Source organism: Mobula hypostoma, chromosome 5, assembly GCF_963921235.1.
Source record: "Mobula hypostoma chromosome 5, sMobHyp1.1, whole genome shotgun sequence".
Taxonomy (NCBI): Eukaryota; Metazoa; Chordata; class Chondrichthyes; order Myliobatiformes; family Myliobatidae; genus Mobula; species Mobula hypostoma.
In genome coordinates, this window is record NC_086101.1 from 5,404,366 (window position 1) to 5,430,259 (window position 25,894).

Genomic DNA, 25,894 nt, shown 5'->3' on the forward strand with positions numbered 1-25,894 from the left:
GAACGCTGGCTTTCCATAGATACTGCCTGTTCCTCCAGCATTTTGTGTGTGTTGCTCTGGTTTTCCAGCATCTGCAGAATATCAGCTCCTGTCTCTCGGGGAGGAAGTGAGAGAGAGTCGGGGAGAGATGGGATGGTTGAGGGTGGGGGAAGAGCATCCCAGAAAAAGGAGAGGCAGAGAGTTACGTATACTAAATGTTTATGTAGGGAGCAACAAAGAAGAGCAGCATCCCACTGCCCCAGAGATCCCGCTCTCTGTAATTGAGTTAAATCTGAGGAATCACGGTGGTGGAGCAGTTTGCAGAACACTATACGCAACGGCAATGGTTTGTAAGGAGTACGCACGTTCTCCCCGTGACCTCGGGGTACTCTGGTTTCCTCCCACAGTCCAAAAACGTAAGGGTTAGGGGTTAGTGAGTTCTGGGCATGCTACACTGGTGCAGGAAGTGTGGCGATCCTTGTGCGCTGCCTCCAGCACAACCTCGGACTGCGTTGGTCATCAGTGCATTTCACTGTGTATTTCAAAGTTTCAATATGAGTGGGGAAAAGGCCTTCATCTTTAGAAGCAACACACATCGAAGTTGCTGGTGAACGCGGCAGGCCAGGCAGCATCTCCAGGAAGAGGGACAGTCGACGTCTCGGGCCGAGACCCTTCGTCAGGACGTCCTATCTCTGACGTCCTGACGAAGGGTCTCGGCCCGAAACGTCGACTGTACCTCTTCCTAGAGATGCTGCCTGGCCTGCTGCGTTCACCAGCAACTTCTATGTGTGTTGCTTGAAATTCCAGCATCTGCAGATTTCCTTGTGTTTGCGTTCATCTTTATAAAATCTTTTTCTAATCTTCCCTGTGTCTTCGCCGATAATTGGACCCAGAACACACACATATCCACTGCTCAATCACTCTTGCCCGGGTTGTGTGCTCTCCAGCTACAGCCCATCCTTACCCTCGCCTGGATGTTATGTTAACCGTGCCCCTCACCACTTAGCACGACTCCCACACCTGCCTGTGGAAACTGGGATTGAAAGGAGGTGATCGCTGGTGGGACTCGGGTGCCCACCCTTCAGTGAGTGAGACCCTGGGAGAAGGGAGGATGCCAGAGAAGGAGGAGGGGTGAGAGAGGAGCTTTGCTTCACTGCTGGAGCTGGAGCTTCCTTGTGTGATATCCACGTAGCACCCTCCTGTAATAAATCTGAAAGATACACAGATAGACAGCCCAGCCAGCAAGGACATATATACTGAAAGATGCTGGAAAAGGGCCAGTATCACCATGAAGGATCCTGCCCACCCTGCTCATGGACTGGTTGTCCCACTCTCATCAGGGAGGAGGTGACGTAGCATCCACGCCAGGACTACCAGACTCAAAAATGGTTACTTTCCTCAAGCAGTGAGGCTGATCAACACCTCCACCCACTAACCCACCCCTCCACACCCCCAACCACCACTACTTTATCATTCCCTGGCAGTCACCTCATGCACAGACACTCCTATGCCTAGTGTCACTTTATGGACATACAATCAATCTCTGTATATAAGCTATCTTGTGTATTTATACTTATTGTGTTTTTTTATTATTATTGTGTGCCTTATTGTGTTGCATTGCCTCAGGAGTAAAACTATTCCATCCTTCTTTACACCTGTGTACTGGAAGTGACATTAAACCATCATTAATAAACACATTCAGAGAGGGAAAGGGACAGGAGAGATGGGATGTGGAAGAGGGATGCCGTAGAGTGGGAGAAGCAATTGAGGAAAGGAAGGGAAAAGGGGCTGAGAGGGAAGGAGAGTGAGGGATGGTCAAAGAGATGCATCATTGCACCCAGTGCCTTACAGTACCTGCGGTGGTGATCTGGGTGGTGAGGGGCTGGGTCCGCAGAGACCCCAAGATCCCATAAAGAGAGATGACGTATCGGGTGGAGGGATGGAGACCCCCGATGAGGTACACTCGTTTCCCGCTGGCCACCGTGAGGTTCCGGGTCTCCTGCGACCCCTGAACCCTGTACTGGATGAGGAAGGAGTCAAAGGTCTTGTCTGTGGTCCAGGAGAGGTGGGCAGAGTTCGATGTGACGGTCGGGGTTGACAGGGTGCCCAGTCTCACTGGTGCTGTAGGATCTTCAGATGCTAAAGCAGAGAGGGCAATGTGGTGAGAAACGATGGGGTACGCCCAGCTGCACACATACGGTGAACAAGAGATCAGAGAACATTTCAGAAATCCAAAACGTAAGAGCAAGTAACTGTGCGCAGTTTTGGTCACTTTCTCAGGTTTCATCTTAACCTATGACCTCTAGTTTTAGCTTCACCCGACCTCAGTGGGAACAGCCTGCTTGCAATTACCATATCTATTTTCTCAGTATTGTAAGACCATAAGACTTAATAAGTACTGTGCATCTGTCTTCACTGTGGAAGATACTAGCAGTGTGCCAGAAGTCCATGAGTGTCAGGGAGCAGGAGTGAGTGCCATTGCTATTAAAAAGTGCTAGGCAAACTCAAAGGTCTTAAGGTGGATAAGTCCCCTGGACCAGATGGACTACATCCCAGAGTCCTGAGAGAGGTTGTTGAAGAGGTAAAGGATGCATTGGTCATGATCTTTCAAGAATTACTCGATTATGTTCCCAGACGACTGGAAGACTCTTTAAGAAGGAAGGAAGGCAAAAGAAAGGAAATTATAGGCCAGTTAGCCTCACCTCAGTGGCTGGGAACGTCTCAGAGTCTATTATTAAGAATGAGGTTTCAGGGTACGTTGAGACCAATTATAAAATAAGTCAAAGTCAGCATGGTTTCTAAGAGGGAAATCTTGCCTGACAAATGTGTTGGAGTTCTTCGAGGAAGTAACAAGCAGAGTGGACAAAGGAGAGGCAGTGGATGTCATTTACTTGGATTTTCATAAGGCACTTGATAAAGTGCTACACATGAGGTTGCTTAACAAGATAAAATCCCATGGCATTACAGGAGAGATACTGGTGTAGATAGCAGAATGGCTGACAGGCAGGAGGCAGCGAGTGGGAATAAAAGGGGCCTTTTCTGGTCGGCTGCCAGTGATGTTGTGGGGATGGAACTGGACTCTCTGACGGTGGTGTCTGAAAAGAGGATGCTGTCCAAGTTGCGTGCCATCTTGGACAATGTCTCCCATCCACTACATAATGTACTGGGTGGGCACAGGAGTACATTCAGCCAGAGACTCATTCCACCGAGATGCAACACAGAGCGTCATAGGAAGTCATTCCTGCCTGTGGCCATCAAACTTTACAACTCCTCCCTTGGAGGGTCAGACACCCTGAGCCAACAGGCTGGTCCTGGACTTATTTCATAATTTACTGGCATAATTTACATATTACGATTAAACTATTTATGGTTCTATTACTATTTATTATTTATGGTGCAACTGTAATGAAAACCAATTTCCCCCGGGATCAATAAAGTATGACTATGACTATGACTAGTGGTGTTCCTCTTTCTTTCTTTTCTTTCTTTTTAAATCTTTTTATTGAGTAAGTATACAAAAAAGGTAAGCCATATAAACATTAATACAATGTTAAAGTATAATAAGATTCCAAAAGATAACAATACCAAAAAGAAAATACTACAAACAATGTAATTTAAGCATAAGAAACCAAGATAACATAATAATATACTAAATTTTATATATATCAATGGAAAAAAAAGAAAAAAAAAACCCCCAAAAAAAACCCACCGTGCAGCTAACTAAAAGCAAGGCAAAGCAATGGGCTAACTTGAAACCAAACAGAGTTAAACTTAAAATCACGTCCTCAATCCCGACCTCCATTAAAAACAGTGAATGACTAGTGGTGTTCCTCAAGGGTCAGTATTGGGACCGCTGCTTTTCACATTGTTTGTCAGTGATTTAGATAATGGAATTGATGGCTTTGTGGCAAAGTTTGCAGATGATATGAAGATAGGTGGAGGGGTAGGTAGTGCTGAGGAAGCAATGTGATTGCAGCAGGACTTGGACAAATTGGAAGAATGGGCGAAAAGTGACAGATGGAATACAGTGTTGGGAAATGAACGATAATACATTTTGGTAAAAGGAACAACAGTGCAGACTAGTATCTAAATGGGGAGAAAATTCAAACATCAGGACTTAGGAGGGACTTAGGAGTCCTCATGAAAGCCTCCCAGAAGGTTAATTTACAGGTTGAGTCTGTGGTAAAAATGGTAAATGTAAATGTAATGTTGGCACTTATTTGAATGGGAATAGAATATTGAAGCAAGGAGATAATGCTGAGCCTTTATAAGACACTAGTCAAGCCGCACGGGGAGTATTGTCAACAGTTTTGTGCCCCATATCTCAGAAAGGATGTGTTGTCATTGGAGAGAGCCCAGAGGAGGTTACGAGGATGATTCCAGGAATGAAGGGTTAACACATGAGGAATGTTTGGCAGCTTTGGGCCTGTACTCACTGGAATTTTGAAGAATACGGGGGATCTCATTGAAACCTATCAAATGGTAAGAGTCCTTGAAAGAGCAGATGTGGAGAGGATGTTTCTGGTGGTGAGACAGTGTAGGACCAGAGAGCACAGCCTCAGAATAGAGGGACACCCACTTAGAACAGAGGTGAGGAGTCTCATTAGCAGGAGGCTGGTGAATCTGTGGAATTCTTTGCCATGGACGGCTGTGGAGAATAAGCCTTTGAGTATATTTAAAGCAAAGGTTGATAGGGTCTTGATTTAGTCAGGGTCAAAGGTTACAGGGAGAAGGCAGGAGAACGGGGTTGAGAGATAATAGATCAGCTATGATGCAGTGGCAGAGCAGACTCATTCGGCTGGATCCTGCTCCTCTGTCTTATGCCTATGCAGATATGAGAATTGTTGGCTGTTTAGTCGTCTCTGCGTCATGGTCCGGTCCGTGAAGTCCGCATTCCGGGTCACGGTCCGGTCCATCGACCCTTGCTCCGGGTTTTCCTATCTACCCTGTTTCTGTTCCTGTTGAGCACTAATTGAGGCAGCTGATGCTCGTTGGGGCTGGCTGAATAAATACCTCCAGAGACCAGGGTGTGGCTGCTGGATTGTTCTTGTCCTTACTCCTTGTATCCCTTCCCCTGCCTTCTGTTTCCTTGCCTGAAGCCTTGCCTTGTCTTGCTGGTAACTCTCGCCTCATCTCGCCTGAAGTCTTGTCCTGGAGCCACCCTGTACCTAGCTCCCTTCCTGTCCCTCGCCTCCGTCAGGTAAGCCAGGCCATCTTGCCATTACCTACAGTTGGTTCTGCCCCTTCCTGTCCCGTGCCTCCGTCGGGTAAGCCAGGCCGTATTGCCGTTACCCTGTGGTTGGTTCTGTCCCTTCCTGTCCCTTGCCTCCGTCGGGTGGTGTACCGCGCCCTGCCCAGGAGGAGCTTCAAGACCCCAGGCCTCGAGCCTCGCCCCAAGCCTGGCCTCAAGTCTCTGGTCTTCAGCCTCGTCCTGCCTGCCAGCCAAGTCACGTCTTTGCCCCGCTCCTAGCTCCCTTGTCCAGTTCGGTTCCGGATTTCCGGTTTTTGTTTCCATGTCCTTGCCCTCGCCCTGTATCCTAGTCCTGTCCTAGTACTTCAGTGTCTGTGTCTTGCCCTTGGGTCCGTTCCCAGCCACCCCCTTATGACACTCTGACACAGAAGGCAATGCAACGTACAGTAACACAGCTAGTCTGCGCAGATATCTACGCTAATTCACAGCTGTTCTTTCTCAGACCATGGGAGTAACGGCCCTGAGCTCCTCTGCTGAGTGTTTCCCTAAAAACAGACTGAACCAACGTATAGAGAGAGACAAGTTCACATTGGGAGCAATCGGACTGCTCCACGGTACCTGCGGTGGTGACCTGGGTGCTGAGGGGCTGGGTCCTCAAACTCCCCGAGATCCCGTAGAGATGGATGGTGTATCTGGTGGAGGGACGGAGACTACCGATGAGGTACACTCGCTTCCCGCCAGCCACCGTGATGTTCTGGGTCTCCTGCGACCCCTGAACCCTGTACTGGATGAAGAAGGAGTCAAAGGTCCTGTCTGTGGTCCAGGAGAGGCGGACAGAGTTTGATGTGACGGTCGGGGTTGACAGGGTGCCCAGTTTCAACGGTGATCGGGCACCTTTGTCCTCAGGATCTGAAACAGAGAGGTTGAGGTGTGAGGAGACATGGATTTCACTGCAGTTCGCACAACCTCCAGAATTGGCTTCTAACACACCGTTTGAGGCCCCTGACAGAAATTGTTAGTCCACAGGGAGGAAGCAACTAAATCTGCTTCAGGACATTTAAAAATGAGTGAGCTGGACCGAGTGAACATTACAAAAATATCGCCTAATTTGTGATGATTCTTTACACTAACAACTAGCTTCTCTGACGCAGGAATGATCCTGAGCACATCTGCCAGTCTACACGTGAGTTCCTGGATGGACAATTACAGAGGGGGTGGAGAACAGCGAGGGAGAAAGTTGGGGGGGGGAGGGGGAAGGGGAGAAGAGAATGAGAGAGATGGAGACAGAGTTTGAAAGAGAGGGAGACAGAGAGAGGAAGAAGGAGACAGAGGTTGACATTCAGAGGCGTTGGACCGCTCCACAGTACCTGCAGTGGTGACCTGGGTGGTGAGCGGCTGGGTCTGCAAACTCCCCGAGATCCCGTAGAGATGGATGGTGTATCTGGTGGAAGGACGGAGACTACCGATGAGGTAAACTCGCTTCCCGCCAGCCACCGTGATGTTCCGGGTCTCCTGCGACCCCTGAACCCTGTACTGGATGAGGAAGGAGTCAAAGGTCCTGTCTGTGGTCCAGGAGATGCGGACAGAGTTCGATGTGACAGTTGGGGTTGACAGGGTGCCCAGTCTCACCAGCGATGGGGCATCTTTGTCCTCATGAGCTGAAATGGAGAGGTTAAGGTGTGAGGACTCCTACACAATGCCTCAGATATGTCCTCATTAACACCTAATACAACTTCAACATAATATCCAACTCCTGGACTCAGTACTCCGAATATGAAGGCCAATGTGCCAAAAGTTCTCTTAATTGTTCTATCATTGGCAGGTTGTCTCTCAGCTGCCTGAGGCCCGTGTTCTCTGCCCTTAAGACAGTCCTCTGAGTCTCGAGGCTTGACTAAGCCCATGGTTGTCTGACCACAGACCATAACATTATGTCTAATTGATTCTTGGCTGTTGGACACATGTCCCACACCACCAATTCAGGAACAGTTATTACCCCTCAGCTATCAGGCTCTTGAACCAGAGGGGATAACTTCACTCACCCCATCACTGAACTGTTCCCACAAACCACTTTCAAGGACTCTAAATCAATGTCCCCTCTAAGTTGTGTGTGTGTGTGTGTGTGTGTGTGTGTGTGTGTGTGCGCGCACATGCCCATCCTTTGCTACTAGCGCACAAAGAAATTTAAACTGTGCACTAAAGGTTGTCACCCTTGACCTCGTTGTCATGTTAAGTATATTCCACGATCCTATCCAATCACATTTCCTTTTCTGGTTTCTGATGCAGACGGTGTTGACAACGTGGAGTTTGCGATGATTCGCCTGCAGATTTTAGAACTGGCTTATTTATACTGTTTTTACTGAAGAAATTATTCAATACGCACATGTTGTTGTCACTGAGCAAAAACAATTGCTCAGCAGAAGATTTTTTGCGCACACGGGTCATTACAAATTGAGGATCCCTACCAAGCAGCCCACAATCACTTTGACCCACTACTATCTGGAAGGAGGCACAGGAACATCCTCTTCCCTCAGGCTGTGAGAGTATGAATACCCTGCCCCCACCGAGTTCCCATCATGAGCTGTTTGCTGTTTACTTGCTCTGAGCCTAATGTCCATTTTGAATTCTACATTATTAATTTAATTATGTTTAATGTACATGCTTTGTGGGTGGACTGTGGTCCAGAGAAATGTTATTTCATTTGGTTGTACTGTATATACAGTATGGACAAACAGATGGCAATATACTTGAACTTGAACCTGAATCTGCTCCATGGCTGCTTTAGTATCCTCCTCAACGCCATTCTCCTGTAACGTCTAATGACTTGACTAATCCAGAACCCATCAACCTCCACATTACATATACCCAATGACTTGGCTCCACACATGTCTGTGGCAATGAATCCCACAGATTCACCACCCTCTGGCTAAAAGAAATTCCTCCTCACCTCTGTTCTCAATGGACGTCCCTCTATTCTGAGGCAGTGCCCTCTGGTCCCACACTCTCTCCGCTGTAAGAATATTCCCTCTGCTGTGCATGTGTGCACATGTCCGTGTGTTGACAATGTGGAGTTTGTGATTTCTCTGTAGATTTTAGAACTGGCTTATTTATACTGTTTCTAATATATTTACATATATGAGCAAGAGAGACATATAAACATAGATAGATAGAAATATGTTCACAACGAGAGGGATCAGACCGCTCCACAGTACCTGCAGTGGTGACCTGGGTGGTGAGGGGCTGGGTCCGCAGAGGCCCTGAGATCCCGTAGAGATAGATGGTGTACTTGGTGGAGGGATGGAGACCCCGAATGAGGTACACTTGCTTTCCGCCGGTCACCGTGATGTTCCGGGTCTCCTGTGTTCCCTGTACCCTGTACTGGATGAGGAAGGAGTCAAAGGTCCTGTCCGTGGTCCAGGAGAGGCGAACAGAGTTGGACGTGACGATCGGTGGTGACAGGGTGCCCAGTTTCATCGGAGACGCTGGAGCTTTGTCTTCAGGAGCTAAAACCAGAAAGGTGAAGGTATGAGGAACCATTCACATTTCCTCTGATCTGCTGCCTGTGCAGAGTGATTTGAACAGTACAGATCAGTACAGGCCCTTCGGCCCACAACGTTGTGCCGACCTCTTAACCTACTCAATGTTCAATCTAACCTTCCCTCCTGTATAACCCTCCATATTTCTATCATCCACGTGCCTATCTCCAAGATTATTAAATGCCCCCAATATATCTTCCTCAGCCACCACCCCAGGCAGTGTGCTCCACATACCAACCTCTCTCTGCGATAAAAAAAAATCCATCCTGGGGAAAAGTCTCTGGATAGTCACTCGATGTACACCTCTTACCATCATGTACATCTCCATCAAGTCACCTCTCATCCTCCTTCGCTCTAAAGAGAAAAGCCCTAGCTCACTCAACCTACCTTCATAAGACATGTCCTGCAGTCCAGGCAGCATCTTCTGCATCTTTAATAAAGTGTGCACATCCTTCCTATAATGATGCCTCCAGAACGGAACACAATATTCCAAGTGTGGTCTAATCAACGTTACCTTGCATCTCTTGAACTCAATCTGCTGATTAACGAAAGCCCCCACACCATACCGCTTCTTAATCATCGCAGCTACTTGGAGATATCTACAGAGGTGGACCCCAAGATCATTCTGTTCCTCTACACTGCCAGGAGATTCCCAGCGCCGGGAATTGGGCTTCCGACTCAGCACTGGTAGCATCTGTCAGAAACCTGGACTGCCACAGATAGCATAAAGCTCCATCTGCTCACCATACCAGGATACTTAAAATGACACCATTCCCTGCATCACTGACACCAGGGAATGATCAGTAAACTGATAACTTGATTGGAATTTCCAGGATATTCCAGGGAAGGGACAGATCATCCAGAGGAAATCTATTCCGCTAGCCGCAATTTAGAGGAGTGAGAAGGGAGCCTAAAATCAAGAGCTGGGTTTAGGCAGTGAAATTCAGAAGCACTTCTGTACGCAGTGGTTAACCTTTGACATCATCGGCATTTTTTCCACTGAGGTTGTGAAGACTACAACCAGAGGTTATGGGTTAAGGGTGAAAGGTTTAAGGGGAACATGAGAGGAATCTTCTTCACTCAGAGGGTTGTAAGAGAGTGGATCGTGCTACCAGCTCAAGTGGTGCGTGGAAGCTTCATTTCAATGCTTAAAAGGTACCTGGGTAGTAGGCTGGTAACTGTGGTCCCAGTGCAGCTCACTGGAGTAGGCAGTTTAAATGGCTCGGCACTGACTAGATGGGCTGAAGGGCCTGTTTCTGTGCTGTGCCTTTTCTCTGCCAGTAGACCTGTGACTAGTGGTGTGCCAACAGGGACCTGTGCCGGGTCCATTATTGTTTGTCATCTATAGCAGTGATCTGGATGATAATGTGGTTAACTGGATCAGCAAACTTGTCGCTGACACCAAGTAAGGAAGACAATCAAAGGTTGCAGCTGGATTTCGCGCAGCCGGAGAAAGTGGCTGATAAACAGCAGATGGAATTTAATGCAGTCAAGTGTGAGGTGTCAGACTTTGGAGGGACAAACCAGAGCAGAGCTTAAATGGTGAACAGAGGGGCATGGAGGAGCCTGGTGAAACAGCAGGATCTGGGAAAACAGGTGCGTTATTCTTTGAAAGGGACGTCATAGGTAATTGGTCGCAAAGAAAGCTTTTGGCACATTGGCCTTCAGAGATTGAGTACAGGAGATGTTGAAATTGCAGAAGGCAATAACTGTCTGGAAAAGCAGTGAAGCTAATTCAGAATATTGTGTGCAGTTCTGGCCACCTGCCTATGGAAAAGATGTCGATAAGATTGAAAGAGTGCAGAGCAATTTTACAAGGCGATATGATAGAGGTACATCAGGGTTTAGACAGAGTCAATGCCAGCAAGCGTTTCTCCACGGAGGCAGGGTGAGACAGGAACCGGACAAGGGTGAAAATTGAAATATTCAAGAGGAACATGAGGGGGAGCTTCTTCACTCGGTGGGTGATGAGAGTGCGGAACGAGCTGCCAGAAGTGCTTGAATTTCAACGTTTAAGTGAAGTTTACGTTAGTATCTGGATGTGTGGGGGGGATGTTGGGCTATGGTCTGTGAGCGGGTCAATGGGACTCTGACAGATAACAGTTCAGCATGGACTAGATGGGCCAAAGGGCCTGGTTTGTAGCTGTGGTACTGTACGACACTATAACCAAACTTCGGTGCCCTTTCCCAAGGCATCGACATGGTACACTGCTGCCTGGCCTGACTTATAGTTCAGACAGAAGTGGGTGGAATGAATATTATAACAAATCAGTTGACTGCTCTTCAGACAGCATGGCCCTGATTGCAGGCAAATCCCTGGAAAAGGACTGGAGAAAGATGGACAGAGAGAGACGCGTTGACAACGAGAGGGATCGGACCGCTCCACAGTACCTGCAGTGGTGACCTGGGTGGTGAGGGGCTGGGTCCGCAGAGGCCCTGAGATCCCGTAGAGATAGATGGTGTACTTGGTGGAGGGATGGAGACCTCTAATGAGGTATACTCGCTTTCCACTGGTCACCGTGATGTTCCGGGTCTCCTGTGATCCCTGGACTCTGTACTGGATGAGGAAGGAGTCAAAGGTCCTGTCCGTGGTCCAGGAGAGGCGAACAGAGTTGGACGTGACGGTCAGTGGTGACAGGCTGCCCAGTTTCATTGGAGACGCTGGAGCTTTGTCTTCAGGAGCTAAAACCAGAGAGGTGAAGGTATGAGGAACCATTCATATTTCCTCTGATCTGCTGCCTGTGCAGAGTGATTTGAACAGTACAGATCAGTACAGGCCCTTCGGCCCACAACGTTGTGCCGACCTCTTAACCTACTCAATGTTCAATCTAACCTTCCCTCCTGTATAACCCTCCATATTTCTATCATCCACGTGCCTATCTCCAAGATTATTAAATGCCCCCAATATATCTTCCTCAGCCACCACCCCAGGCAGTGTGCTCCACATACCCACCTCTCTCTGTGTGAAAAAACTTACCTCTGACATCCACCCATACTTTCCTCCAATCACCGTAAAATTACGCCCCCTTGTAATAGCCACATCCGTCCTGTGGAAAAGTCCCTGGATAGTCACTCGACGTACACCTCTCATCATATTGTACATCTCTATCAAGTCACCTCTCATCCTCCTTCGCTCTAAAGAGAAAAGCCCCAGCTCACTCAACCTACCTTCATAAGACATGTCCTGCAGTCCAGGCCGCATCCTCTGCACCCTTAATAAAGTGTGCATATCCTTCTTATAATGATGCCTCCAGAACTGAACACAATATTCCAAGTGTGGTCTAATCAGGGTTCTATAGAGATGCAACGTTACCTTGCATCTCTTGAACTCAATCCCCTGATTAACGAAAGCCCACACCCCATACAGCTTCTTAACTATCGTATCTACTTGCGCAGCAACTTGGAGATATCTACAGAGGTGGACCCCAAGATCATTCTGTTCCTCTACACTGCCATGAGATTCCCAGTGCCGGGAGTTAGCCTTCCAACTCATCACTGGTAGCATCTGTCAGAAACCTGGACTGCCACAGATAGCATAAAGCTCCATCTGCACACCATACCAGGATACTTAAAATGACACCATTCCCTGCAGCACTGACACCAGGGAATGATCAGTAAACTGATAACTTGATTGGAATTTCCAGGATATTCCAGGGAAGGGACAGATCATCCAGAGGAAATCTATTCCGCTAGCTGCAATTTGGAGGAGTGAGAAGGGAGCCTAAAATCGAGAGCTGGGTTTAGGCAGTGAAATTCAGAAGCACTTTTGTACGCAGTGGTTAACCTTTGGCATCATCGGCATTGGTATCGGCCATTTGCCTTCAGCTCACTGGCAGTAAAGTCGAGAAATTCCATCCCTGAACATATCCGCCCTTAAGGTATTCCTTCATAGACGCAGTCTTTGATTTGCTTTCCAGATGTAAAGCACCTGGGGCTCCTTCAACATTGATGGGTGTTTTATCAAAGTAGGCATGCGTCACAATATACGATCTTGTGATTCATTTCCTTGCAGGCATTTACAGAAAATAAAGAAAGACAATAGAATGTACAAGCACTAAATCTGACAACCAACGTGCAATATAAGACAAATTGCAAGCTGTTTGTTGATCAACTGGTCAGCCAGGAGACTCTTTCTCAGGATGTACATGGCTGAGACAAGGGGGTACAACTTCAAAGTGTTGGCAGGAAAGTATACACAGGGGAGTCAGAGGTAGTTTTTTGTTTGCACAGACATGGGTGGCGATCGAGGCAGAGACATTAGGATTATTTAAGAGACCCTTAGATAGGCACACAGATGATATAAAAATTGTGGTGTTTGTGGGAGGGAAGGGTCAGATTGATCTTGGACTTGGTATAACTTCTTTCAGCAACTTTCAGTAAACTCTGCCTCCACAGGAAGCAAAGAAAAAAATCCATTGGCATGCCAAAAACCAAATACTGGGATAATGTTCCCTGCAGCCTCTGACACCCACAGTTAAAAGTAACAACTTAATTGGAATTTTCACGATATTCCAGCGAACTGATAGAGCATTTCCCACTGTCCGCAGGGTCTCGGAGATTGGAGCCTAAAATTGATATGTGGGTTTGGACTGAGAAATTGAGAAATACACAGCGGACAGGAGGACTTGTCATTCTGCACCAGAAATTACAATGGTGCCGGAAAATGTTAAATATAGGGTTTGTAAACATTGTGTTGAGTGGAGAGATGTGGGCAAAAGTCAGGGATGAAATATGAATTCAGTAAATTGCAGAATAATTTGAAGTTGCTGTCAGGTTCACTGTGCCTGGTGTTGGAGACCTGTCTGTCTGTGAGTGGTCAGGTTGGTGAGGGTGGAGTTCTCCTCCATAATCCTGACCTTATGGCACCATTACCACCCCGTGACTATAACAACCTCAACAGGCCCTCAGAAAGAAAAGTATTGAGTAGAGGAGATGGGATGTTATGTCGAAGTTGTATAAGACATTGGTGAGGCCTAGTTTGGAGCATTGTGTGCGGTTTTGGTCACCTACCTACAGAAAAGATGTAAATAAGGTTGAAAGAGTACAGAGAAAATTTACAAGGACTTTGTCGGGTCTGGAGAACCTAAATTATAAGGAAAGATTAAATAGGCAATCTTTCTTGCGACGTAGAAGATTGAGAGGAGATTTAATATAGGTATACTAAATTATGAGAGGCATAGATAGGGTAAATGCAAGCATTCTTTCAACTGAGGTTGGGTGGGACTACAACTAGAGGTCACAGGTTCAGGGTGAAAGGTGAAAAGTTTAAGGGGAACATGAGAGAAATCTTCACTCAAAGGGTCGTGATAGTGTGGATCAAGCTACCCGCTCAAGGGGTACATGTAAGCTCGATTTCAGTACTTAAAAGGTACCTGGGTAGTATGGTCCCAGTGCAGCTCACTGGAGTAGGTGTTTAAATGGCTCGGCACTGACTAGATGGGCTGAAGGGCCTGTGTCTGTGCTGTACCTTTCCTATGACTCGAGACTCATGACTTGTGGAGAGCTGCAGGGATCTGTGCTGGGTCCTTTGTTGTTTGTCACCTATATCAATGCTATGGACGATAACGTGATTAACTGGATCAGCATATTTGTGGCTGACACCAAGGATGGAGGGAGGAGCAGATGGCGACGTGACACAGCGCGCGGCCATTCCCAATGATATCGATTATGTGTTAACTAGGGGGCCGTGCACAATCCGGATTTGATGGAGACAGCCGTGAGAAGCACGGAGGAACACCTGGAGTAACTTTTGAAATGCCCGCTTCGCTGCCGCTGCTACTGTGCGATCGAGAATCTCTGGAGGGGAAGGCCCCAAATCCTCTGCTTTGCCTATTGTCTTTTGCTGGGGCCGGGGTCGAAGCGCTCGGCAGAGATGGTGCTCGGGGCTCGGTGTCGGAGAGCTGGTCGGAGGCTCGGAGTTTTCGGACGGCCTCGGAGTCGGACTGTGGTCGGATGCTTCCAGGATGCTGCATCGGCAAGTTGGCGGCGCTGGAGGTTCACCATCTGCATGAGATGATGGGACCTTCGAGAGACTTTGAGACTTTTACTGTGCCATGGTCTGTTCTTATCAAATTACGGTATTGTTTTGCACTGCTGTAACTATATGTTATAATTATGTAGTTTTTGTTAGTTTTTAAGTTGGTTTGTCATGTGTTTCTGTGATATCATTCTGGAAAAACATTGTATCATTTCTTAATGCATGCATTGCTAAATGACAATAAAAGAGGACTGCTTGTCCTCATAATCTAATACCGAACAGCGAGGAAGATTATCAAAGCTTGCAGCAGGATTTGAGCAGCTGGAAAAATTATCTGAAAAGTAGCAGATGGAATTTAATGCAGGTGGGTGAGGTGTCGGATTTTGGGTGGACAAACCAGAGTGGAGCTTAAGGAGCCTGGTGAAACAGCGGGATCTGGGAAAACAAGTCCATTACTCCTTGAAAGGGGTGTCACAGGTAACCGGTGGCAAAGAAAGCTTTTGGTACATTGGCCTTCAGACCACTGAGTACAGGAGTTGTTGAAATTGTACAAGATGTTGATGAGGCCAAATTTGGAGTATTGTGTCACCTACGGAAAAGATGTCGATAAGTTTGCAAGAGTACAGAGAAATTTTACAAGGCAATTTGACAGAGATATATCAGGGTTTAGATAGGGTATATATCAGCAAGCTTTTCTCCACAGAGACTAGAACTGGACAAGGGTGCAAATTGAAATATTCAAGAGGGACATGAGGAGGAACTTCTTCACTGAGGGTGATGAGGGTGTGGAACGAGTTGCCAGCAGAACTGGTGGATGTGGGTTCAATTTCAACATTTAAGTGAAGTTTATGTTAGTATCTGGGTGTGTGGGGGGGGATGTTGGGCTATGGTCTGTGAGCGGGTCAATGGGACTCTGACGGATAACAGTTCAGCATGGACTAGATGGGCCAAAGGGCCTGGTTCATAGTTGTGGTACTGTACGGCTCTATAACCAAACTTTAGGTGCCCTTTGCAAAGGCATCATCATGGTACACTGCTGCCTGGGCTGTGGTACACACGAAGTGCTGATTTATAAACGAGATACACTCAGAGAGAAGTACATTGAATTTTATAATAAATCAGTTCACTGCCATAAATCCCTGGAAAAAGAAATGGAGAAAGATGGACAGAGAGAGAGCCACGTTCACAATGAGAGGGATCGGACCGCTCCACGGTACCTGCTGTGGTGACCTGGGTGGTGAGGGGCTGGGTGCGCAGAGACCCCGAGATCCCGTAGAGATAGATGGTGTATTTGGTGGAGGGACTGAGACCTCTAATGAGATACACTCGCTTTCCTCCGGTCACCGTGATGTTCTGGGTCTCCTGCGATCCCTGGACACTGTACTGGATGAGGAAGGAGTCAAAAGTCCTGTCTGTGGTCCAGGAGAGGCGGACAGAGTTCGACGTGACGCTCGGGGGTGACAGGGTGCCCAGTTTCGTTGGTGCTGCTGCATCTTGGTCTTCAGGATCTGAAACAGAGAGGTCATGGTATGAGCAGGACTGGAGGCCACTGCTGCCTGAGGAGAGTGGTTGGGCAAAGCGATTCCTAACCCGCCCAATGGGAGTACCTGTCAGGAGTCTGTAATGCCTCACAATATAAAACAGACTCACATCACATTGTCTGGGAACATCAAGACATCATTTTAGAACAGAGATGATGGGGAATTTCTTCAGCCAGAGAGTGGTGAACTTGTGGAATTTGTTGCCACAGGCCGCTGTGTAGGCTGTCTTTATATTTAAAAAGGATAGATTTTAGACTAGTAAGGATGTCATTGGGGTCTCCCTCCCCACTATTTGTGACATTTAGTGGCAGTGTTGCAGACGAGAGGCCCAAAGCATTGTTGAGGACCCCCAGAATCCTCTACCGCCGTGATGAGACCACTCCTCTGCTTAAACTCCAACCCGATGGCATGAATGTCAACTTCTCTAACTTCCGGCAATTTCTGCCTCTCCCTCCTTTTCTCTTCCATTCCCCGGTCTAGTTTCCTTCTCACACCTTCTCATCGGCTCATCACCTCACTCCGGTTCCCCTCCTCCTTTCTCTTCTCCCATGGTCCACTTCCTCTCCTATCAGATTCCTTCTTCTTCAGCCCTTGACCTTTCCCACCTTCACCTCCCAGCTTCTTACTTCATTCCCACTTCCCACCTACCTACCTTCCCTCTCTGGGGCTCTACCTACCACTTGCCAGCTTGTCCTCATTCCCCTATCCCCTCTTCTTATTCTGGCTTCTTCCCCCCGCTTCCCTTCCAGTCCTGATGAAGGGGCTCAGCCTGAAATGTCGACTGTTTAACCCATTCTGTCGGTGTGGCCTGACCTTCTGAGTTCCTCCAGCATTTTGTGTGAGTTACTCATGATTTTAAAACATCTTAAGTAGTTTTTGTGTTTGTTAACTTTCGTTGGCCAAGAAGCAGTTGGGGATGTGGAGGCTGGTCAGTACCCACTGCAATCCCGGTTAACTGAGGAAGAACTTTGAGGGACTCAAGTCCTTGGATTGTACCCGGTGAGAACCGCGTAACGGCAGTGAGTTGAGTGCCCAGAATTACTGCTGGGACCTTGGAATCCGGACCCTGCACAATCTGGGCTTTTTTGAGATTCTCAAACTTTAATTGTTTCGTCACTGGTGGCGGCCTGCTGGACTACTTACTCCAAAATTCCCTCACTGAACATCTCTTGTCCTCCTCAAAACTTCCTTTCTGGACCGACCTTCCAATCCCCAGTCCTGGCGTGCAAACATGGTCTAATTCACACTGCTGTAGAACACCCTGGATTGATCAGACACTCAAAGTGGTTGTTTATAAATGAGCTATGGCTGAGGCAGAGGTGGGTGGAATGAATGGTATTGCAGGCTAATTTGCAGCTTTTCCAGGCAGCAATGGCCTGATTGCAGGCAAATACCTGGAAAAGGAGTGGAGAAAGATAGGAAGATAGAGACACATTCACATTGAGAGGGTTCAAACCGCTCCACGGTACCTGCAGTGGTGACCTGGGTGGTGAGAGGCTGGGTCTGCAGAGACCCTGAGATCCCGTAGAGATAGATGATGTATCGGGTGGAGGGATGGAGATCCCTGATGAGGTACACTCGTTTCCCGCCGGCCACCGTGACGTTCCGGGTCTCCTGCGACCCCTGACCCCTGTACTGGACGAGGAAGGAGTCAAAGGTCCTGTCTGTGGTCCAGGAGAGGCGGACAGAGTTTGACGAGACGGTCGGCGGCGACAGGGTGCCCAGTTTCGTTGGAGCTGATGCATCTTTGTCTTCAGGATCTGAAACAGAGAAGTCATGGTATGAGGAGGACTGGAGACCACTTCTTCCCGAGCAGAGCAATTCACAGCCTTGGAGACTGGCCTTTCAACAGCCCAACAATGGAGTCTGCAATATCTCATAGTCTCTTTACACAATATCTCGGAACATCAAAACGTCCCTTTAGAACAGAGTCAAGATGGGATTTTTTAGCCAGAGAGCGATAAGTCTGTGAAATTCATTGCCACAGCGCTATGGCGGCCAAACTATTGGGTTTATTTAAAAAGGTGGTTGATAGATTTTTGATTAGTTAGGAAGTAATCCAGGTCTCCCTCCCTTCCTAATTGTGACATTTACCGGAAGCGTTGTAGACAAAACCTTAAGCATTCAAGAGAAAGTCTGCAGATGCAGGAAATCCAAAGCAACACACACAAAATGCTGGAGGAACTCAGCAGGCCAGGCAGCGTCTATGGAAAACAAGCACAATTGACGTTTCAGGCTGAAGCCCTTCGGCAGGACATTGCTGAGGATCCCAATCACCCGTCCCACAATCTCTTTGACCCACTACGATCAGGAAGGAGGTACAGGAGCATCAGGACTGGGATTGCCAGACTGGGTAACAGCTTCCTCCCTCAGGCTGTGAGACTAATGAGTACCCTGTCACCACCGAGGTCTCATCACTAGGACAGAGAGCAGATTGGTTGTATATAAGGCCATTAGATATAGCAGCAGAATTAGGCCATTTGGCCCATCGAGTCTGCTCCAGCATTTCATCATGGCTGATCCAATTTTCCTCTCAGACCCAATCTGCTGCCTTACACCCACCCCAACCCCACATACCTCTTCACGCCCTGTCCAATCAAGGATTTATCAACTCCTAAGACTGAAGAAGTCCCTGTTCCTAGCCAGCCAGCCTCTCACACTAAAATTTTACCACTGGCTCCCAGGTCCCCGGAATAAGGAGATAACATAATAGAATTCCGTCCACTCCATTCCAAATCCCAAGCAATCCAGAAGGATCACTTTAAATCCTGGGAAAACTGACAAATTGTCCTGCAGTAATGTGCAAGCCCATTTTTGGAACAGCTTCAATTTAAACTCTACAAGGTCTTCAACCTCTAAGGCTATCTAAGATAGCCTTTCCCCCAGTAGGCTCAAGCACAAGCTGCTCTAAAACACCACGTCATAGGCATTCAACAAATTCCCTCTCTTGAGACCCAACACCAACCTGATTTTCCCAATCCACTTGCATATTGAAGTTCCCTCATTGCAATTGTTTCATTACCCTTATTACACGCCTTTTCCAGCTCCCTTTGCAACCTCAACCCTACATCTTGGCTACTATTTGGAGACCTATATATGATTCCCATAATAGTTTTTTCACCCTTGCAGTTTCTTAACTCCAGCCACAAAGATTCAACATTTTCTGACCCCATGTCACATCTTTCTAAAGATATAATTCCGTCTCTTACCAACAGAGCCACACTACTGCCTATGCCTTCCTGCCTGTCCTTTAGATACAAATATATCTTTTGACCTTAAGCTCCTAACTATGGTCTTATCTTAGCCATGACTCAGTGATGCCCATAACATCATACCGACCAATCTCTAATTGCGCCACAAGTTCGTCCACCTTATTCCGACTGCCACGCACATTTAAATACAGCACTTTCAGTCCTATGTTCTTCGGCCTTTTGAATTTTGTATCTGTGGTAGAATTTAACTCTTTGCTCAGTCTGCATTTGTACCCAGTCAATGGCTTGTCCTTCGTTACGTTCATGTTACATCCATCATCTGCTTGTAAACCTGCTGGCTCATCCTCAGCTCTGTCATCCTGGTTCCCATCTGCCTGCCGTATTAGTTTAAACCACCCAACAGCTCTAGTAAACCCTGCCTGAAACCCAGTTGCTGATCACTGGTGTTGTCATCATTATACGCTAACCGCTCTGCTGCCTTGTTCCCCAGTATTGATCAACCCCAAATTTAATTGCTCCAGCAAAGGTGTTCATACATTCATGTGACTGCGCCCGGAGAGTTCAGGGATTTCAATACGGAGACGGACGTGAGAAGCACGGAGGAACATCTGGAGAAACTTCTGAAATGCCTGTTCTGTTGTCGCTGCTGTTGTGCAATCCAGAATCTCCGGAGGGGAAGGCCCCGAATCCTCAGCCTTGCCTGTTGCTTGGCGGCCGGGGTCGGGGTCGAAGCGCTCGGCAGAGATGGTGCTCGGTGTCGGAGGGCTGGTCGGAGGCTTGAAGTTTTTGGACGGACTCAGAGTCGGCTGTGGTCGGGTGCTTCCAGGGTGCTGCATCGGCAAGTTTGCGGCACTGGAGGTTCATGGCAGGGAGAGTTTCTCCCTTCTACTGTCTGCGTGAGATGATGGGGCTATCGGGACTTTGAGACTTTTTTTTTTACCGTGCCCATGGTCTGCTGTTCATTAAATTACAGTATTGCTTTGCACTGTTGTAACTATATGTTATAATTATGTGTTTTTTGTCATTTTTAGTCTTGGTCTGTCTTGTGTTTCTGTGATATCACACTGGAGGAACATTGTATCATTTTTTAATGCATGCATTACTAAATGACAATAAACGAGGACTGAGTGTCCTCATAACTAATCTAATCTCCACTGTTGTTCAGAACATCCTTCTTTGAGAACAACCCATTGGACCCCGTCCAGAGCATGAAAGGTTGAGTCTAATTCATACTGACAGAGATCAGCCTGGGATGTCAGGAAACGTGATGTGAGGGGGTGATTGTTGGTCAGAGTTGTGGCTGAAATGGAGGTGATGGACAGTGATACAGCACAGAAAGAGGCCCTGTGGCCCATCTAGTCTGTGATGAACTATTAACCCTCTACACCCCTCCCATCCATGCACTTAAACTTCTCTTAAATATTGCAATCAAACCACGTCCACCACTACCACTGGCAGCTCATTTCACACTCTCACCACTCTCTGGGTGAAGACGTTCCCCTTAAACATTTCACATTTCATCCTTGCTACTATGACCTCTAGTTGTAGTCCCACCCAAGCTCAGTGGAAACGCCTTCTGGCATTTACCCTATTGATACCCCTCATAATTTTGTGTATCACTAACACTCAACATCACTTGCCAAATCACTAAACTGTTTCCACAACCTAGAAATACTTCATCTCATGTTTTTGCTACCTATTTGTTTATTTTCTCCTTTTGTATTTGCACGGTTTGTTTGCACGTTGGTGTTTGTCTGTCGTGTTGTTCCTCTCTGCGCCTTGTGGACATTCAGTGGACAATCAATGGTCACCGTGATGTTTCCTTAACATTTGCCTGTTTTTCCCAAGGCCGAGTTGCCAGCTCAACACTCAACCCAGCACGGATGGAAAGCGTGCAAGGAGGCAACTAGATCCGAACCCGGTACCATTCGACTCAAAGTCCACCGGCCACTGGCCACACTTGTATGTGGCCTTACTTTGATTCTACTGTGTTTCTTTGTATTTACTGTGAATATCAGCAAGAAAATGAATCTCAGGGTTGGATATAGTGACAAATATGTACTTTGATAATAAATTTACTTTGAGCTTTGAAATCTCCCCTCATTCTCTATACTGTAGTGAATGAAGTCCTAATCTATTAAACTTTCTCTATAACTCAGATCATCCAATTTTACCTAATCTAGTCTGGTCAACTCTAATCTTTTTACATCAACTCACCTCTTGCAACCAGACTACAGCCTTTTTCCTGGAAATTATCAGAGAGAGATGGACACGTTCATAATGAGAGGGTTCAGACTGCTCCACAGTACCTGAGGTGGTAATCTGGGTGGAGAGCGGCTGGGTCTGCAGAGACCCCGAGATCCCGTAGAGATAGATGATGTATTGGGTTGAGGGATGGAGACCCCTGATGAGGTACACTCGCTTCCCGCCAGCCACCGTGACGTTCCGGGTCTCCTGCGATCCCTGGACCCTGTACTGGATGAGGAAGGAGTCAAAGGTCCTGTCCGTGGTCCAGGAGAGGCGGACAGAGTTCGATCTGATGGTTGGGGTCAACAGGGTGCCCAGTCTCACTGTGGGCTTGTCCGTGGTAGCTGTAGATAAAGACCATGAAGAGTTTAAATTGAAGCTGATCCAAAAATGGGCTTGCACCCTACTCCAGGTCAATTTGTCAGTCTTCTCAGGATGTACGGTGATCATTCTGGGTTGCTTGGGATTTGGAATGGAATGAACAGAATTCTGAGATGTTATCTCCTCATTCCAGGGAGCTGGGAGCCAATGGTAAAGTTTTAGTGTGGGAGGCTGGCTGGAGAGGAACAAGGGTTTCTTCAGTTGGGTAGGAGAGTGTTTGGAGTTCACTTTCCAGGAGTGTTGCGGCCTGCAGTGGTTGGATTGGGCTGAAGAATTTTTAGAGTTTAACATTCCTATGCGCGCTTGTATTTTTACAGTAATAGTTGTGTCTGTATTTTTCTGGAAGTTTCTCAGTTTTTCTGCAGCGGGTGTCACACCAGCTGGGACTGGCCATTTCCTAGGTTAACTGTTATCAATGGAATGTTGTAATCATTTTAGTGTGAGCTCACTTTGTATGAGACAATCATGATTTCAATTGTTCTGACACTTCAGAAGGTGATGCATCAAGAAGGCAGCATCCATCATTCACGACCCCCTTTGCCCAGGGCATGCCCTCTTCTCATTGCTACCATCAAGAAGGAGGTACAGGAGCCTGAAGACACACTCAGGGTTTCAGGAACAGTTTCTTCCCCTCTTCCATCAGATTTCTGAATGGACAATGACACCATGAGCACTGCTCTCTTTTTACACTACTTACCTTTTTATATATTTCTCGCTGTAACTTCTATACATTTTTATACAATACTGTTGTGACAAACGCACACAGCTCATGACTATGTCAGGGAATAATAAACTTGATTCTGATCACTGCTCTTTTTACCTTTGTTTGTTCTCTGCTCAAATTTTCTGATCGTTATTTTCTGATCCGTTTAATAATTAATTGGCTTCTTGCATTTTATATAACTACCTATATAAATGTAACTGTTTAGTATGATCCCTAGTGGTCACAGTATATATATTAATTCTTCAGTGTATCCCCTACTAGTTACAGCTCTTTGCAAGTTTTGGAAATTTCTCTGATATCACATTATCTGAAAAGGGCTATCTGACTGGCTAACTCTTATTTGGGTCCATCTTGGGTAAAGCCTTCCCCACCATTGAACACATCTATATGAAAGATTGTTGCAGGAAAGCGCCATCTATCATTGTGGACCCCCCACCACCCAGGTCGTGCTATCTTCTCGCTGCTGCCACCAGGAGAGAGGTACAGGAGCCTCAGGACCCACATAACCAGGTTCAGGAACTGCAATTACTCCTCAACCATCGGGCTCTTAAACCAAAGGGGATAACTTTACTCAACTTCACTTGCCCCATCATCGAACTGTTCCCACTCACCTTCTACTCATGTTCTCGATATTTCTCATTTATCTATTTATTCTCATTGTTTCTTTTTGTACCTGCACAGTCTGTTGTATTTTGCACACTGGTTGAATGCCCAAGTTGGTGTAGTCCTCATTGATTATATTATTGGTATTACGCTATTTTGTATTTATTGAGTTTGCCTGCATACTCAGCAAACACAAAATAGAATTATAAATGAATCTCAGGGTGGTCTGTACTTTGATAATAATTTTACTTTGAACTTTGAATGGAGAATTTCTTATCTATGGTATAAAATGTGTTAGCTCACCACCTTTACATCATTTTTCCCTTCTCCACTAGATTCTGTTTCCAATTCTCCTTCTTCTATTAGCACTTAATAAAACAATTGTGAACCAACACATTTTGTGCCAATTACCCGACTTCCAAAAGAACTTTTGATCGAAAATATCAGAATTCAACACCCTCAATAAACAGCTACATATAAGCAATAAGATTTCTGTTGCATTCTTGACTTCCGAATCTCTGGATTCCATTAGTCATGAGTTTAACTAGATTCGTGTGGGCACGTGGCCAAGTGGTTAAGGCACTGGACTAGCGACCTGAAGGTCGTGAGTTCGAGCCCCAGCTGAGACAGTGTGTTGTGTCCTTGAGCAAGGCACTTAATCACACATTGCTCTGCGACGACACTGGTGCCAAGCTGTATGGGCCCTAATGCCCTTCCCTTGGACAACATTGGTGTTGTGGAGGGGGAGACTTGCAGCATGGGAAACTGCTGGTCTTCCATACAACTGTGCCCAGACCTCCGCCCTGGAGAGTGAAGACTTTCCAGGTGCAGATCCATGGTCTCGCAAGACTAACAGATGCCTTTTTAACTAGATTTAAGATTTAAGAGGTTGCTAGGATTTTGAATGTCAACGCTATAAAAGTAAAGGAAGGAGCAGTTTAGCAAATTGAGACGAGGTAAAATTATCACATCCTGCAGTGGCATCTGCACCAGCTGGAAAAATGGGCTGAAAAATGGCGGATGGTATTGAACGTGAGATGACGCACTTTGGGAGGACAAACCAGGGTAGGTCTTACACATTGAATGGTAGCGCACTGAGGAGTGTGCTAGGAACTGGGGAGGGCGGGATTCAGACTGGATTCAGAGTTCTTTTAAAGTGGCATCAGACGTAGCTGGGTTGTAAAGAAAGCTTTTGGCACATTCGTCTTCATGAACCAAAGTATTGAGTACAGGAGATGGGATATTCTGTTGAGCTTGTAAAAGAGGTTGGCAAGGCCAAATTTGGAGTGTTGTAGTTACAGGAACGATATCAATGCGATCGAAAGACTATGGAGAAAATTTACAGGGATGCTGCTGGGACTTGAGAACCTGAGTTATAGGGAAAGGTTGAACAGGTTAGGACCATATTCTCTAGACCATAGAAAATTGAGCGGAAATTTGATAGAAGTTTACAAGAATATGAGGGGTCTTGATAGGGTAAATGCAAGCAGGCTTTTTCCACTGAGGCTGGCTGAGACTAGAACTAGAGGTCATAGGCTAAAGGTGAAAGGTAAAATACAAAAGGGGAACATGAGAGGGAACTTCCTAACTCAGAGGATGGACCGAGCTGCCAACGGAAGTGGTGGATGCAAATTTGACTTCAACGTTTAAGAGAAATTTGGTTAAGTACATGGATGGACCATGTAACCATTAAATATAGAAACACCATGGGTGTTAATGAAAGAAAAGATATCAACTCGCACCCTCACCAGCAAAAGAAACAAACCTCGCAGACCCCAAAATAATCAAAACTCAAAGACCCCCTTGCTGCAGATGGTGGGAGGGGATTTTTGGGGTCTTTGAGTTTTGATTATTTTGCCAGTTTTTGAGTTGCTATCTTTTCTTTCATTAACACCTATGGTCTTTCTGCATTTAATGGCTATCTGCAGTAGACAAATATCAGAGTTGTGTAAGCATACTTTGACAATAATTCAACCTTTGACCCTTTGATGGAAGGGCAATGGTCAGGAATGGGCCGATGGGGTGAGGCAGATCAGTGGGCTGAAGAGACTGTTTCTGTGCGATGGAGGTCTTTACTATCAGACACGATCTTTTTGCAGGGCAGAGCTGACACATGGAGCTGATAGGCGTCAGCTTTTCCTGCTTCCGTAAGCCAGCCTTCCTTCCACAGTGTGGGATGGGAATAAAATCCCACATTGCAGTGGAGCCCACATCCCAGTGGGAAAGACTGCCCAGAGAGCCCCATTTAGCACTGATTACTACTGGTTTCCATCTGAGGCCCAGGGTGAGCGCTGTCACTAGCTGCCTTCGAGCACTTCTTGTTAAAGCACAGGCCCATTGTTTCTGTTTATTGAGTAGGAGATTCAGGATGGCAACAGGCCCTTCTGGCCCAGGGTTCAAAGTAAACTTATTATCAAAGTATGTATATATTACCTTATATAACCCTGAAATTTGATTTCTTGCAGGCACTCACAGTGAATATAAAAAAATAATAATAACATTAATA

At 46.7% G+C, this 25,894-nt stretch overlaps 1 protein-coding gene across 4 annotated transcripts in view; it reads right to left on the reverse strand.

Annotated features, from left to right (window-relative positions):
- LOC134346519 (tenascin-X-like) overlaps window positions 1-25,894 on the reverse strand; it is a 240,216-nt gene that overhangs the window by 41,643 nt on the left and 172,679 nt on the right. For 3 of the 4 annotated variants that reach the window (XM_063047923.1, XM_063047925.1, XM_063047924.1), the window contains 8 exons: window positions 21,743-22,024; window positions 17,691-17,981; window positions 15,898-16,188; window positions 11,095-11,385; window positions 8,380-8,670; window positions 6,538-6,828; window positions 5,789-6,079; window positions 1,834-2,118 (listed from right to left, as the gene is read on the reverse strand). In XM_063047923.1, coding sequence (XP_062903993.1) covers window positions 1,834-2,118; window positions 5,789-6,079; window positions 6,538-6,828; window positions 8,380-8,670; window positions 11,095-11,385; window positions 15,898-16,188; window positions 17,691-17,981; window positions 21,743-22,024 — 2,313 coding nt within the window. The remainder of the gene's footprint in view (window positions 1-1,833; window positions 2,119-5,788; window positions 6,080-6,537; window positions 6,829-8,379; window positions 8,671-11,094; window positions 11,386-15,897; window positions 16,189-17,690; window positions 17,982-21,742; window positions 22,025-25,894) is intronic. The other variant, XM_063047926.1, reaches the window with a different exon arrangement.